General features: G+C 54.9%; 1 protein-coding gene across 1 annotated transcript in view; it reads right to left on the bottom strand.

The window, feature by feature from the left end:
• Window positions 1–227: 227 nt before the first annotated feature.
• Window positions 228–16,611, bottom strand: part of MROH2A (maestro heat like repeat family member 2A) — a 56,743-nt gene continuing 40,359 nt past the window's right edge. Inside the window, exons 26-41 of the mRNA XM_068961938.1 lie at window positions 15,023–15,127; window positions 13,356–13,479; window positions 12,681–12,799; window positions 11,829–11,981; window positions 11,263–11,417; window positions 8,842–9,001; window positions 8,577–8,770; window positions 7,703–7,840; window positions 6,972–7,089; window positions 5,298–5,444; window positions 5,021–5,206; window positions 4,334–4,489; window positions 1,986–2,117; window positions 1,134–1,236; window positions 814–879; window positions 228–349 (exon numbers count right to left, since the gene is read on the bottom strand). Of these exons, the coding sequence (XP_068818039.1) occupies window positions 228–349; window positions 814–879; window positions 1,134–1,236; window positions 1,986–2,117; window positions 4,334–4,489; window positions 5,021–5,206; window positions 5,298–5,444; window positions 6,972–7,089; window positions 7,703–7,840; window positions 8,577–8,770; window positions 8,842–9,001; window positions 11,263–11,417; window positions 11,829–11,981; window positions 12,681–12,799; window positions 13,356–13,479; window positions 15,023–15,127 (2,178 nt within the window). The remainder of the gene's footprint in view (window positions 350–813; window positions 880–1,133; window positions 1,237–1,985; window positions 2,118–4,333; window positions 4,490–5,020; window positions 5,207–5,297; window positions 5,445–6,971; window positions 7,090–7,702; window positions 7,841–8,576; window positions 8,771–8,841; window positions 9,002–11,262; window positions 11,418–11,828; window positions 11,982–12,680; window positions 12,800–13,355; window positions 13,480–15,022; window positions 15,128–16,611) is intronic.

Raw genomic sequence — 16,611 nt, forward strand, 5'->3', positions numbered from 1 at the left:
ACCGGAATTTCCCTTCACCCCACTGTCTCAGCTCTGGGGCGTCATCTCCTTGCAGTCAGGAATCTGCTCTCCAAATAGCAAGGGAGGTTTATTTCAAGGGGAGGAAAGAAAGGGGCACTGATTATTTAAGTACAATACTTTTTCTTACAAACAGAATTAAAAGTGGTTTGCGGTGGTGCAGTGGGGTTTGGCCCCCAGGAGAAAGGTATGTTTTACACTTGGACCACCTAGGAGATTCCTTCAGGTGAAGCCAAAAGCTGCTGCTGACTGCAGGTATCCAAGATGTTGAGCGTCTCCAGAGCTGCCCTCCAAACACCAGGATCCGAGTCCAGCTGTAGCTCCTGGAGAGCTGAGAGTGAGTGTACGAGGAGGATGAGGACACCTGCAGCCAGGCCCTCATCCTCCGCCCACCCTGGGTGGTGCATCCTGATGAGAGCTGACTGTGGGGCGAGGGGCTCATGGGGCTTAGAACTTCATCCCCGCCCCAGTGTGAATTAGGAAGATGACAGGTGCAGTCGTGTCTCCACACGCACCTCCCATTCCTGGGGTCTTCCATCACGTCAGCAGGGACAGGAAGATGACCCCCAGGCCCCAGCTGCTATGGGGAGCAGGCAGAAAGCACAGGGAACCATCAGAGCTGTCTTCCTAGAAAGCCCCCCGCAGGTTCATCCACTTCTGTGTGCCCTGGCCACCCCTGCCCCACACCCCAAATACAACCAGGGTCAGCTGACTCTCCCCTCCAGTGGTTTCACTAAACTCCCAAATGAGCAGGGTGGACTCATTTTGACTCACACTTGAATCTCCACTACTTACAATTCCGTAATACTGGGAAATCCAGCTTTCTCAAGTAATGTGCAGACATCTGCTTCATAATGATTCCTAAAATGACAGTCAGAAATGCCCATCACATGAATGTTAGGTCAGCGAGAGATGTGGTTTCTCCTGATGAGAGTTTCTATTAAGGGTTTAGTTCAGGACGTCTAGTTTAGCATCGGGCAGGTATGAAGCACCATGGGACACACACGGGGAACTTCTGCCCGAGCCTGACTCCCAACACCTGTCCCCACTCCAGACCTGGGTCTGACCAGATGGTCTTCAAGGTCCCTCCTGCATCAGGAGACCTGCCTGCTCACCTGCCAAGTTACATGCAGCGATTCTGATCCTTGGCAAGTTGCTTCTAACATAGCTCATTGTTTCTAGCAAGAAGTTGTAGAGAGCGGCAGGCTTCTTCTGAGTCTGCAAAACGCAAGAGACACCCAGTGCCATGGAAGAGGAGCTCCAGCAGGCTGGCTGCTCACAGACGCGGTCATCTGCTCACAGACGCCCATCCGTCTGATGCTACAGGCTCTGCCCAGAGAGGGCAAGTGCTCATCTCAAAGTCACACGGCAGAGTAGCAGGCAGGCAACCTCAGGACCTTCACGTTTCTGTTACTCTTCTCCGGCCCAGAGAGACCACACTCGCCCACAACCTGCACTGTCCGATAGGGTAGTGACTGGCCACACATGATCCCTGAGCACCTGAAATGTGGCTTGCTGTTGTTCAGTTGCTCAGTTGTGTCCGACTCCCTGGAACCCCATGGACTGCAGCGCGCCAGGCTTCCCTGTCCTTCACTATCTCCTGGAGTTTGCTCAGACTCATGTCCACGGATTCGATAATGCCATCCAACGTGGCTAGTCTGAATTAAGTGTAAAGTGCCTCCTGGATACTGAAGACATTATCCCAAAGAGGTAAACTATTACATTAATAATTGTCTATTGATTGCATGTTGAAATGGCAATGATTTGGAACTACTGGGTTAAATAAAATCTATGATTAAATTTGGTTTCACCTCTTTTCACTTTTTTTCAACAGAAATCTTAAAGATGGATGTGTGGTTTGCATTCCCTTTCTGTCAGACAGAGCTGGTCTCAACACCTCATGTCTAGCAGGATCACAGGATGAAGCCCCGAGCCCTTGGGGCTGTCCGCTGCCTCAGCTTCCTCACCAGGACGGAGCACAGGGTCATCTGGAAACCGGTCATCTCCTTGGGGGCAGCGGCATCACTGTGGTCCACGGACTTCTCCAGCGCTTTCCAGCCCCAGAAGTGCACACACTGGAACATGGTGGCCACGCAGGCCTGGAGGACACAGGACAGGATGGCAGGAGAGGCGTCAGGCGGCCCTGGGGCCATGTGAGGGGTGGGGCTGGCGGCTGGCACTCCATCAGTAAGCTAGGGGCAGCCCCCAAAGGCCTCAGGGAGCCAAAGAAGGGTGGGCTGATGAGCCTCAGGGGGCTGCCTGGGACCCAAGCCCTGCTGGCCCATGTGACACCTTGGGCATGTTTACTGAGAAGCCCCATGGGTGCAGATGCAGCCCCAGTGCCCCCTCAGCCATTAGCCAGCACTGGGTGCCCTCAGCAGCCCTGCTGGGACCTACCACCTCCAGGAGCCTGGAGTTTGGGGGCCTGGCTGCAACCCCCCCTAGATCCCCTCTTCCCAGACCTCCCTCACCCCATCCCCTGCAGTAACCAGGCCACTGGTCTCTGGCCTCTGCTGGGGTTGGGCCACAGGAAGGTACTGGATGGAGGGCAGGGAAGGAGCTTGAGGTGTCTGCTCCCCCAGGAGAAGGAGGGGCAACAGCCACCAAGGGGGCCCCGTGCCATGCTGGCCTCTCCTCTCTGTAGCTCCTTCATTAAGGCCTCTCATCCCCTTTTGGGGTAGGCAATCACTTTCTTCCCTGAAGCCCTGCCTCCAGGAGAGTTGCTGTTAAAACATGAAAGGACTGTGAACTTTTGATAGAAGGCAGTGAGGATAATGAAAGTGTTAATTGCTTCAGTCGTGTCAGACTCTTTGAGACCCCATGGACTGTAGCCCGCCAGGCTCCTCTGTCCAAGCAATGCTCCAGGCAAGAATTCTAGAGAGGGTAGCCATTCTCTTCTCCAGGGGATCTTCTCAATCCAGGGACTGTCATGAGTCTCCTGCATTGAAGGCAGGTTCTTTACTGTCTGAGCCACGTGGGAAGCCTTTGACTGTGTGGATCACAACAAACTGTGGAAAATTCTTAAAGAGATGGGAATACCAGACCATCTTACCTGTCTCCTGAGAAACCTGTATGCAGATCAAGAAGCAACAGAACCAGATATGGAACTACAGACTAGTTCAAAATTGGGAAAGGAGTGTGTCAAGGCTGTTCATTGTCACCCTGTTAAATTACTTATATGCAGAGTACATCATGTGGAATGCTGGGATGGATGAATCACAAACTGGAATCAAGATTGCTAGGAGAAATATCAACAACCTCAGATATGCAGATGATATAACTTTATTGGCAGAAAGTGAAGAGGAACTAAAGAGCCACTCAATGAGGGTGAGAGAGAAGAGTGAAAACTCTGTCTTAAAACTTAGCATTCAAAAAACTAAGATCATGGCATCTGTTCCCATCACTTCATGGCAAATAGATGTGGGAAAAGTAGAAACAGTGCCCGGTTTTATTTTCTTGAGTTCCAAAATCACTACAGATGATGACTGCAGCCATGAAATTAAAAGATGCCTACTCCTTGGAAGAAAAGCTATGACAAACCTAAACAGCATATTAAAAAGCAGAGACAAATCGCTTTGCCAACAAAGGTCTGTATAATCAAAACTATGGTTTTTCCAGCAGTCTTGTATGAATGGGAAAGTTGGACCATAAAGAAGGCTGAGTGAAGAAGAATTGATGCTTTCAAAGTGTGGTCCTGGGGAAGACCCTTGAAAGTCCCTTGGACTGCACAGAGATCAAAGCAGTCAATCCTAAAGGAGGAAATCAACCCTGAATATTCACTGGATAGACTGATGCTGAAGCTGAAGCTCCAATATTGTGGCCACCTGATGTGAAGACTGAAAAGACTCTGATGCCAGGAAAGACTGAGGGCAGGAGGAGAAGGGGGTGACAGAGGATGAAATGGTTGAATGGCAGCATCGACTGAGTGGATGTGAGTCTGAGCAAACTCCGGGAGACAGTGAAGGCTAGGAACGCCTGGCGTGCTGCAGTCTATGTGGTCACAGGATGGGACACCACATAGTGACTGAAAGACAGCAGAAAGGGTGGCTGGGGAAGGCATCTGGAGAAGAAGGAAAGTAGGCCATGTTTCCCTCACAGAGCTGAGACTCCTCAATCAGCCAGTTTGTGGGTTGTCTTGACTGGTCCCTTTCTCAGCCTGGTGGGAGGAACCAGCAGATGGTGGCCTCTGGGGTCCTGGGAAGACTGAGCAAGGTGGGGGACACCTCAGCTAGCCAGGGCGGCAGTCCCAAAGCACATGCTCCTTGTGGGGACAGCAGGGCCTGGGCATTGCCCACAGAGCCCAGGTGTGTCTCACCTGGGCCGCATCGGAGCAGGGGTCCTGGCAATGTAGCATGAGGGGGACCCAGGCTTTCTTTACTTCCTGCTTGAAGAAACGCTTCTTGGAAATTCTGACCACCTGTGCCAGCTTCCCGAAGAGGATGAAGGCTTTTAAACGGAGCAGCTCACTCTCCTGCAGCCAGAACACACAAGCTATTTCTGAAACGTGGGAAGCAAGAAGCCCAACAAAACCCCAGCCGTTTGCCGTGGACCTTCTTAAATGCCTTGGTGCCTGCAGAGCCTTCTGGTTCATTCCATCATAATGGAGTGTCTCCTGCAGGGCTCTGGGGACTGGGCAGTATTCTGGTGTTTGTGATCTTTTCTTGCCTAGACAGGGGCTGCGCTGGATCTGATCACCTACCACCCCAACCTAGCAGAGTCCCCACACCACACCTCACAGGTATCCAAAGAGCATTTTTGGCTGCGAGGAATTAAAGTCAGGGGAGGAGGGTCCCATGGGCCCTAGAACAAGATTTTTTTTTTTTAAACCAGCTCCCATGATCAGCCAATTGATACATCAGCACCCAAGTGCAAACTGCAGCCCTTTTCATTCCAGGGCACCTCTCTCTTTTAGGGGGTGAGCAGTGGCCACCTTCTACAAAGCAGCCATTTGTGGGGACCCCCACGAGGGCCAGGGCTGAGTAAGGCGCCAGTGTGGACTCACGTTGTCAAAGAAGGTTCTGCACTGCTCGGAGATGGTGTTGAAGGCGGACCCCAGGTCCCCTTCCCGCAGCTCAACCAAGACCTTAGCCAGGACCTCCAGGCCCTCAGAGGTCACGCTGGTGCTCACGCCCGGCACCCGCAGGGAACACAGGCATTTCTCCAGTAAGAGCTTCCGGTACTGCCTCACCTGGGGCACGGTGATGTCAGCCCCCGCCTGGCTGCCCGGGACAGGCCAGCATGGGCCCCCACCCCCCACCCCTGCCTTGGCCCCCGCGGACCTTCCTTGGGGCGCCGAGGGCCATGTTGCCGAGGGCGCGCAGGGAGAGCACCCACAGGACCTCATCCTCCTGCTCTGCGCCTTTCTCCAACATCAGCACTGCCCGCTTCAGCAGCTTCTCCTGGTGCAGGATCGGGTCACTCATGAACTGGAAAGGAGAACTGTTCACAGTAACCCCCGAGAGAGGCTCTTGTTCCTCAGCCTCAAAATGGGACAGGTGATGCTACTCGATGCCCAGAGTGGCGTCCCTGGGAACAGGAGAGGATTCGGAGCTCCACCTCCCAGGATCGCCTCTGGGCTCCTCCGCCGCCAGCTGTGGGGCCCTGGCAAGTCCCTGGACCCCTCGGAACCTCAGCTTCCTCACCTGTAAAAAGGGCAACAGCAGTACCTGCCTCATGGGGTTGCTGTGAGGCTCCGATGCTGAAATACGTGGGGAAATCCTAGCTGAGTGGTATCTAAAGGAACACACCTGTTCGTCATTTGTTCCTTCCCTTAACGTGATGGGAGCGGCCATGGTGTGCAAGAGCCACGCCCACTGAGTCAGAGCAGAAATGCCCAAAATGCATGGATTCCACTCCCCTGGGCCTCCGAGGGTCACTTCTAGGCTCGCACCCAAAACGCTGGGCCCTCGGGACCACGCGGAGGCCTGTGGCATGCCTGGGTGCACGTGTGTTTTATAAACCTTGGTGGTGGTGGTTTAGTCACAAAGTCGTGTCTGACTCTTGCAACCCCATGGATTGTAGCCCGCCAGGCTCCTCTGTCCATGGGATTCTCCAGGCAAGAATACTGGAGTGGGTTGCCATGCCCTCCTGCAGGGTATCTACCTGACCCAGGGATCGAACCTGGGTCTCCTGCAGTGCAGGTGGATTCTTTACTGACTGAGCTACAAGGGAAGCCCCATTATAAACCTTAGAAAGTGAAGTCGCTCAGTCGTGTCCGACTCTTTGTGACCCCATGGATTGTAGCCTACCAGGCTCCTCCATCCATGGGATTTTCCAGGCAAGAATACTGGGGTGGGTTACCATTTCCGTCTCCAGGAGATCTTCCTGACCCAGAAGAAAACTAAATACCAAATGGGTGACCCTGGAATGGAAAACTGATTCTTCAACCTTCTACAGAACAAGTCTGCCAGCCCCACCCTAGGGCGATGGTTGGTTCTGATGACACTCTGGGTGTCAGACAGCCATCAAGAGTTCCCCCCCACAGTTTCCTGGACAATTCCCTCAGGGCCCCATAAGGAAGGGTAGCTGGGCATCAGTGGCTCTGAACCCCCTTTTGGGCCTTCCTGCCTAGCTCAGCCTGGCCCGCCTCTCAGAGCCCTTTTCTGCCTGGCCTTCCCAGGAAAGCCCTCCTCTGGCCCCGTGATGCTGGTGCACACCACATTACGCAGCCCTTGGCAGCTGTACTACAGGGCACAGGACGGGGTCCTGTGCACAGAAAGGGGTCTCAACCCCTTTCCCCTCGGTGCCGGCCCTGAATCATGCGCTTGAGGAATGAATGAATGGAGGAGGGCATGAGGGACATTCGCCTGTCCCTCCAACCCCGGAGTCAGAGCCTGCGTGCCTGCCCTGAGATGAGCCCTCAGGACAGCCCGGGGGGTCGCCCAGCACCCACCCCACATCCCTGCCTGCCCCGCCCACTGCCCACCCCTGCCCAGCCCCTGCCGTGGCCTCACTTCCACGCAGACCGCCGTGCTGCTGATGCGGCAGCTCAGAGCTTCCGAGGCCATGCCCCTGAGCACCAGCTCCGACAGCCTCTGCCGGTAGTAGCCCTGTGGGCTCTGCACACACAGCCTGCAGGGACGGCACCACCGAAGGGGCTTCTCAGCTCCTGTCCAGCACAGCCGCTCTGCAGCAGGGTGCCTGGGGTGGGGCTCCCAGGTCAGGGGGTCACTGAAGTATGGACCCTCCACCTCCTCTTTATAAAAACTGAAAGTGCAAATCGTGTCCAACTCTGTGACACCATGGACGGTAGTCTGCCCGGCTTCTTTGTCCAAGGAATTCTCCAGGCAAGAAGACTGGGGTGGGGAGCCGCTCCCTTCTCCAGGGGAATCTTCCCAACCCAGGGATCGAACTCAGGTTGCCTTTTTATAAAAAGGGGACCAGATTGAGGGTCTAGACCCAGGAAGGAACTCCCGGTCCTGCCGTCCTGGCCTGGCTCAGAAGCCCTTTGTGACCCTGGGCACACTCCACCCACCTGGGACCTCGCTTTCTTGCCTTGGAGCAGGAAGGGCTGGAAGAAAAAATTTCCTTTGCCCTGCACCCTGCTGCCACTCAGAGTCTGGGATGCGGGTCAACATGGCAATCTGCACCCCCCCACCCCAAACACACCTGGGAGTGAGGCATTTAGCCACCAGGCCCAGACCTTCCAGCCAGACGATGGAGCCCTGGGGAGCCGGGCACCCACCTGGCCAGCTGGCTGACTCCCTGCAGGAACGTCGAGCTGCTCTCCAGAAGCGTCCACACGCCCTGCTCCTCCAGGGTGCAAAGCAGAGACTCACTGTTGAGTCTCCTGAACAAGAGCTGCATGGACCTGATCGTGACCCTGGAAGAAGGTGGGGCCGCATGAGGCTGAGGCTGCCCTACTGGGAGCACCTGCCCTGCCTTTGATAAGCTCTTGGGTAAGCTCCACAGCCAGGCCTGTGAAGGGGTACCCAACACAGGCGGGGAGACTTGCTCAGGGCCCAAGAGCAGCCGTGGGAGACGGTGGGTCTGCAAACTCTGAAAACCACACAGGGCTGGACCCACACGAGGGATAGTCGTAAGCTGAGCTTCCAGAAATTTCTCCTCCCCACCAGGAAGGGAAAACGAGGGCCTCTCAGTGGAGGTGACACTCGTAGTCCAGTGACTTCTTCTTCTTTTTTTTTAAGAACATTTATTTCTTTGGCTCTACAGGGTCTTATAGTAGAGAATCTGCCTGGAATGTGGGAGACCTGGGTTCAATCCCTGGGTCAGGAACATTCCCTGGAGAAGGGAATGGCTACCTACTCCAATATTCTTGCCTGGAGAAGCCCATGGACAGAGGCATCTGGTGGGCTACATTCAGTCTGTGGGGTTGCAAAGAGTTGGTCACTACTGAGCAATGAACACTTTCACTTTCAGAGGGTCTTAGTTTCAGCACATGGGATCTAGTTCCCTGACCAAGGATTGAACCTGGGCCCTCTACATTAGGACCTTGGAGTTTTAGCCACTGGACCACCAGGCAAGTCCCCAGTCGAGTGACTGCATCCAGCCCAGGCCCACAGCCTCACCACACCATGCCTTCCCACCCTCGAGCACACCTCTGCAGGTTGACCTCCTCAGGGAGAGTCCCCGTGTGGATGAGTCTCCATGTCTTTAGGACGGGCGACATGGCCTCTGGGCTCTGGCTGCTGCCCAGCTGCAGGAGGAGCGTGTAGACAAGGTCCAGGCAGGGCTCCAGGAGCCTGTCGTCCCAGTCCATCCTCTCAACGAGCAGGTGGATGGTGCACAGGGTCTGCAGAGAGGAGAGCCGGAGGTGGCAGGGGTCCCACTCAGCCCCCAAGGCGGGCCTTCCCCCTGCCTCACCATCAGAGGGTCCACCGCGGCCAGGCGCCAGATGTCGGCCTTGGAGGCGGCGTTGGCCCTGGGCATGAATCTCGCCTGCAGCCGGCCCATCAGTGCGTGGAGCATCGTCCGGGCAAAGGGCACGTTCTCGGCCACAGCCAGCCACACCTCTGTCAGGTGGCTAGCCAGAGACAGGGGACAAGGACTGTGGGTTTGGGGTCACATGCCCTGGCAGGTCAGAGCCCCCCGAGACCCTCAGGCAGCCCCTGGAGTAGGGGCTGGACCCTGGAGGCAGGGTCTCAGGGAGGTGGGCAAGGCACCAAGGCTGCACAGCCAGAGGCCAAGTCCCGCCCCGCACCTCTGCCTATGGTCCTCCTGGGAAGCCATGGCCCTCTCTCTTTCTCTCTCTTTCTCTCTCTCTCTCTCTCTCCCTCTCTCTCGGAAGGCCCAGCTCTGCTGCTAGGGGACCAGGGAATCCCCACCGGGCTGACTGTGTGATGACCTCATGGACACGTCAGGTCATAATCTCCCAGTGCTTGGTGTGTCAGGCCGGCACCAGGCAGCTTGCTGATACCTATCACTTCCTCCTCCCAACATGTCTATGTGGAAGGAGCCTTCGTCTCCATTTCCACAGAAGAGGAAATGCTGCCCGAGGAGGTCAGGGAAGCTGCCAGACTACAGCTTGGAGCAGCCTTCCTGACCCCAAGTCCAAGTCTGCAGCCCTGCTGAGAAGGGGAGGGACAGTGACTTAACGAGCCTCCACACACACAGGTACAGGCACATGGGGTCTGGTGGGCGCTAAAGGGCTAAAGCCATGAATCCAACAGGATCAGCCTGCCTATTCAAATCCACAAAACCAAACACGTAAGTACAGATAAGTGAGTTTTGTCAAGGATGGGAAAAATGTGGCAGGGGCCCAATGGCAGGAACTGAATAGAAGGGTGGGCACAGCATACTCATTAAAATCAACTCAGAAAGAAGCCACAGGAGTGCAAGGAAACCAGGACATGGGGACCTCAGCCCTATAACTCAAGAAACAACCACATGAGTTCGAAGGCAGCCCTGGGCTCCAGGAAACAACGCAGACTGGCTGACACCTTGACGAGTCTGAGACCCTGAGCCAAAGCCCTGGCTTGGCCACGCCCAGGCTCCTGACCACACAAACCAGATGATAACCGGTTGCTGTTCCAAGCTCCTGAGCTGGAAGCACTTTGTTATGCAGGAATAGCTAACTAATACAGCGAAAGCCAGCCTGCCAGAGGCCCCAGCCCAGCACTGCTCTGAGAGGGGCTGCTGCTGCTACTGCTGCTAAGTCACTTCAGTCATGTCCAACTCTGTGTGACCCTACAGATGGCAGCCCACCAGGCTCCGCTGTCCCTGGGATTCTCCAGGCAAAAACACTGGAGTGGGTTGCCATTTCCCTCTCCAATGCATGAAAGTGAAAAGTGAAAGTGAAGTCACACATTCGTGTCCGACTCTTCGTGACCCCATGGACTTCAGTCTACCAGGTTCCTCCGTCCATGGGATTTTCCAGGCAAGAGTACTGGAGTGGGTTGCCATTGCCTTCTCTGCTGAGAGGGGCTAACCCTTGTTAAAGCATGCCACCTGCATGGCACAGACCTACCTGGACCCAGGGAAGGGCTGCCCTTTGGAGGAGCAGCTCACGTGGGGCCAGGCCTGCATCTCACATGTTTGACATCTGTGCTTGAAACTCTCCTTTTGTCTGCTCCCAGCATCTGCCACGTCTCTCTCCACTAAGCCTCAAGGCTGCCCTTTGCTCCTTGGTCTCTGCTGCTCTGGGGACGCCTGCCCCCTCTTTCTGGGCCCTCCCCAGTATATACCAGTTCGATCCCAGCACACTCACTCCTCAAACTGGTGAGCTCCTACCAGCTGTCTGCACGATGCCGTGACACAGACAAGGGGGCTGGGCATAGTTCAAGATAACATGAAGAGGAAGGCTTGCCCTGCTTCCCTGTGAGGACACCTGAGAGCCTGGGGGATCTGTCATTTCACCCCTCGGGCACCTGGGTCACTTCCCTCTCGGGGCCCTGTTTGGAAAGGGGGAAGGGAGCTTCTCCAGAGGCCTGCTCAGGCTCTGGGGACCACGTCCTGTGGTTTGTCCGTCCTGGAGCTCCGTACTCAGCAGGGAGGAGAGGGCTGTCAAGAGGAAAGCCCAGAGGGGGAGGCCAGGACCCGTGAGACGTGGGATCCGGACTCCAGCTTGATAGGAGGGAGACGGAGCTTCAGGGCTCCAGGTCTGAGGTTCCCAGAGGCTGTACCAGCCACAGAGATGCAAGTGCGAGGGTCTGACCACTCCCTTCCCCTGCCACAGGTCAGACGAGGCACCACTCAAGGCCCCAGGCTCCTGGGACGTGTCCATGGTGGCGGGTCGGGCTGGTCTCGGGGGCACGGGAGGCAGAAGCCCCGCACCTGGGAACCCACCTTTCCATGGGCAGGGGCTGCCGCAGGAGTGCCGTGAGGACGGTCTCCTGGTGGTAGTGGGCCAGCAGGAGGATGCCCTCGATCAGGAGGCGCCGCACCTCCTGGTGGTCCACCATGGGTAGGTGCACCAGGATGGCGCCCAGGATCTCGGCCACCTGGGGGTATGGGGCAGGGCATCACCAGGCAGCCCGGCCCTCGAGGGGCTCCTGCCCTCCCCCCGCCACACACCCCTCCTCCTGCCAAGTGGACGCTGGGTGGACACAGCTCGGCCGCTTCCAGAGCATCCTCTGGTCTCTTCGGAGATTTTATCACATTTTCATGTGGGAGGTGCCGCGCTTCAGAAGGGCCAGCCTCAGGTCTCCAGCCCAGCGTCCACTCATCGACCAAGCCTCCTTCAACAGGTTCTTTCCCCTTCCAGAACCCGACTTCCTCCCCTTTTTATAATCATGGACTCGGGGATGGTGAGGAGCCCTTAGCAAGCGAGGCTGGGCCCCTCTGCCTGGCCCTCTAGGCTGGATCCACCAAGCAGCCCCAGGCCCCCGGCGGGCCGGGCCGCAGGCTGTCACCTTGTCCTCCAGCTCCTTGACCCGCATCTGGAGGAAGGTGCATATCCAGGTGACAGAGGCCTTGTCGTGCTGGAGGTCCATGGCCCCGAAGTTCTCGCAGAGCTTCTGGACCAGCGAGACCACCTCGTCGCAATTGAACTGCAAGCAGGCCACCTACAGCCAGAGCAGGCTGTTCCTGGGTCCGACACCAAGCCCAAGGGCTCCCCTGCCTGCCCTGCTCTGCTCAGTGTCGCAGCCCAGCCCAGCCCCCATCCTGAGCCTCCTTGCCTCTCCTTGCCCAGCCTCTGGCCCTGTCAATCACGGGCCAGCTTGGAGACCACTCAGTGTAAAAGCCTGGAGGATGTTTGCCAACCCCTCCTTCATCCCATCGCCTTCCGCCACCTCTCTGAACCCCGCACAGGGAGCTTCTCCCCAGACCCTCCCAGTCCTGCCTCTACAGCCCTGCAGCTTTCCCTGGGAGTGTCCTCTGGCCCCTGAGGCAGAAGAGGCCTCACCCTCTGCAGCCCCGAGGGTCTGGGCGGCCCTGGACACTTGCAGTCACCGGCTGCCGTCAGCCTGCCCGTGGGCTGACACCTGTGTGCAGGGCCACTTGTTCAGTTCTTTCCGGGACCCCCGCAGTGTAGCATATGATACAGACAAAGAGAAGACAGCTGGGGTCTGTGATGCACCTACTGTGTGCCAGGCACCAGAGTGGGGACTGTACATATCACAGGTCACTTTAATACACATAACTTGAGTTGGACCAAGGTCTATGGAAGACCCAGGGAAGACCACCAGGAGGAGCCTGGCCCCACCCGCAGAGATGGCCCAGGCACCCGGAGGCCACACCCACACAGCCTTCCTGCTCATCACCTTGGAGATTCTGGAGGATATGCTGAAAATCTTCTCCATGTCTGAGCCCTGCAGGTCCTCCTTACATTTCTCAAGCTCCAGCTCTTTGGAGGCGCCCCAGGAAGAGCAGGTCTGGCTTGCTGTTGGGATACAGTGTCAGGAACGATGGTCCACATCATGGTGGCCCCCTTTCCCGCCCCCACCCGTCTCTCCCACCTCCCTGCCCCTTGGGTTGCCTTGGTTCCCTGGGCCTGGATGCTCTCCAACATCTACATTCCCACCTCTCTTGCTTGGCCCCTGGAACCATCTCTGTGCACAGCTCAGATGGGTATTCTGCCAGCTGCCAGGCCAGAGGCAACCCACCCTAAAGGTCCCCCAACTGCCTCCCCCTCTGAGCTTGTTTCTGGCCAGTTCCGCCACATCCTTAGTATCTGTGAGGCAACCCTGTCCAGTGGGGCCCCTCATGTGCCCTCAGCTAGTCATGCTGACACAATGAGCCTCTCCTTCTAGAAGCTTCCGTGACCTCTCAGTGAACTCTGCAACCCCCCGCTCCCTCTGGTCACCCTTGTTTGTCTACAGAGAGATCACAATCCCCGCCAACCCCCAGGACAGCCCCACAGCCAACTCCCTGATATTGGGCCTCCCTCTCCACCTGCAGAGCCCCAGTTCTGCCCACCCGCACCACCCCTCCCATACCGTGAAGATCCAGCAGGCTGGCCAGGACATCCATGGAGGCCAGGCGGGTTTTTCTGTGTGAGTCACAGGTGCCTGGTGCAATGAGTCCCACCAGGCTGCCAAACTGCCCCAGCTTCAGCGGGATCTGAGGGAAGGGAGACCTCAGAGTTCACACCCTCTGTCCAGCCGAGCTCACCTGGTGATGCCCGAGGGCAGTGCAACCAGGGGCCAAAGAGAGTGAACCCTGCTCTGAAAGCACCTCTGTTTGGGAAGGGAGAGGATGCCACCATCTGCCTGAGCCCGAGCTTCCGTCCCCAGGCCACCCCCGCCCCCCCACCCCTTGGGCCCAGGAGGCTGAGCAGCTAAGATGTCGCCCTGTGACCCTGGCCCAGGTGCTAGGTCTAGGTGCCTGCATTGTTTCTATAACTGAGCCCTGCCTTCAAATCTGGGCTTCCCCACTCCCTAGCTGTGACCTGGGGAGGCACTTAGGCCCTCTTGTTCCTGTCTGCTACTCAGAGATGACAACTGTTGAGTCCTGCTCCAAAGCCACAAGTGCAAGCCTTGTACCAAGGCCACAGAAGCAGAGCTCAGAACCAAGGTCACCTCTGAAACTGACTGAGCTCCTTTGCAATCACTGCCAAAGTTCCCATGACCACCACGAGCAGGCTTCCTGAACCCAAATTAGGCAAAGATGCCTACCCTGGTAGTCATTCTATGGCCCCCTAATGCCAACCTTCCCGCAGGAATTTTCTTTGTCTTGAGGCTATAAAAATTGACTACTAACCCAGGACAACTGTTGAGTCTTCCCGGTCTGTCAGGACGTCAGCCCACTGCACTTGCAGGGCCCACCTAATCTCTGCTTTTCATTCTTAATAAACGCATTCCCTTCTGAAATGCTGCATGTCTGGAAAATCTTTCCTAACCACACTTGCACTGCCTCAACAGTAATGGTGTCCCTTCTTCCAGCGAGTGTTGTGAGACTCATGCCGGAGAGTCCTGGAAGCACTCTGTGCAGCACCTGGTTACTTAGCGCTAGTCTTGGCCATGGGTTCACTTGGCTGGGCTTGGGTCACACCTGGACGGTGCTCCAGGACTGGGGTCCTGCCCCACCTTGTCCTCACCGTGCACCGGCCCCAAAACCCCACTGTCATCCTCCCAAGGCCATTCCTGAAGACCAGACAGTGGAAGAGTAGGAGGCCAACAAAGGAAGGAAGAGAGGTCTTGTGGAGCCGTGTCAGAGGCTCCATCACCAAAAACCCTCATTGCTTTTCTAGATTTTGCAATGTGGATGGTATTTGTTAAGCTTTGTAAAATTTGTCATTTTGTAGTGATTCATTTTCTCATTCTAAGTAAATACTTTCCTAATCAATGTGGTATTCATAATCATGTGCCTCGTTCTCTTAAAGAGGGCCCTCACCCTGTGTGAACCTCAGGCCCCTCAAAACCTGGACCCACACCACGCCCTGCCCATCCTCCCTCAACACCCCAGAGGCCCAGGGCCAGCTCCCCGTGGGTCTCCTTTGACATTCCCCAGTGACTCAGCCTCTTCCCAAGGGTCTCTCCAGGGGCAGAACTGGATTACAGAGGTGTTTCCTCTCCTGGGATAGAGACTGGCATTTCCCTGTGGGTGTCAGCAGGGCAGGCTGGGTGGGGTGGGGCGGGAGGAGGGGCGGGTCTCCGGGACTCACGCAGACGCTGACGCTTTGGACATAGATTTTCATGAGATGGAGATAGAGGTTCACCGCTTTCTCCCGCTCCCATTCTTTCTCTGACAAGATCCACTTCTCCAGGAGCTGTGGGGAGAGCCCAGAACACAGAGGAGACTTCAAAATCCCGAGGCCAGCCTTTCCTAGCCAGCTGCTGCTCTCCTCCTCTCTCCCACTCAGAGCCTGATTTTCAAAGTTCTGGGAGGTTCCCAGGTCCCCCCGCCCACCCCGGAACACTAGGAAGGTGAAGGCCATGAGCAAGCAGAGAACAAGGCCAACATCCTCACTAAGCTGGTGCTTGGCTGATGAGTTTGGCTTTGTTGCAAGTGTTGGCCTGTAGGTGAAAATGCCACTAGCACCTGCATGCTCCTGCACCTAACTACACAGCTTAGCAAAACAGGGAGCAAAAACTGATAGAACTGAAAGGAGAAACAGGCAAATCCACAGTGACAGAGATTTCAGTACCTCTATCTCAATAACTGATGACAGAGAAAACAAAATCAGGATGGATATAGAAAACTTGGACAACGCTTCCAACAGTACCTGGCTTAAGTGATATTTAGGAACATATCATTCAGGGCAGCAGAATACTTTCCGAGCACACACAGAACGTTCACCAAGATAGATCACACATGGGCAACAAATTAAGTCTCGATGGATTTAAAAGGCTTTGAGTTGTACAAAGTATGTCCTCAGACTACAATGGAGTTAAACTAGAATCAAAACCAAAAAGGTCTCTGGAAAACTCTCAAATATTTGGAAATTTCTTGATGACCCATGGGTCAAAGGAGAAGTCAAAAGAGAAATGAAAATGCATCTTGGAACTAAAATTAGAACACAACATACTGATATTTGTGGGGTATAGCCTCAAAGAACAAAGTCAGTGGGCTTACACTATCTGGTCCTGATTTCAAGACTTACTATAATGTTGACAGGATTATGATGAAGGCAGGAGAACACTGGTGTAAAGAAGGACAGAAACATCAGTAGAGCAGAACAGGCATCTAGAAATAGACCCACACATACGTGGCCAATTGATTTTTGATAAAGAGGCAAAGGTAAGTCAGTGGAGGAAAGATAGTCTTTCCATCAAATGGTGCTGAAACATTTGGTTATCCATGTACAAAAAAATTAAAATAAATTAAACTTTGATCCATATTTGAAAACTGAGCTCAAAATACATCATAGACTTCCATGTAAAACCTGAAACTGTCAAGTTCTAGGAGAAAATCTAGAAGAAAACCTTTGTGACCTTGGTTAGGAAAGATTTCTTAGTCATGATACCAAAAACGTGATACATAAAAGAAAAAACAATAAATTAGACTTCATCAAGATTAAAAACTTTTTCTCTTCAAAAAGAACCTGTGAAATTAATGAAAAGGCAAGTCACAGACCAGGAGAAAACATTTGCAAATCATATATCTGATAAAGGATTTGCTTCTAGAATATATACCACCTCTGAAAAATCAATAATAAGAAAGCAAACAATCCAAGTTTTAAAAAAGCCCTAGCAATACTATATTCAAAAATACCAAGATTATGAAAGACAAAGACTGATAAATTGTTCCAAA

The sequence above is a fragment of the Capricornis sumatraensis genome, chromosome 2 (assembly GCF_032405125.1).
Source record: "Capricornis sumatraensis isolate serow.1 chromosome 2, serow.2, whole genome shotgun sequence".
Classification (NCBI taxonomy): Eukaryota; Metazoa; Chordata; class Mammalia; order Artiodactyla; family Bovidae; genus Capricornis; species Capricornis sumatraensis.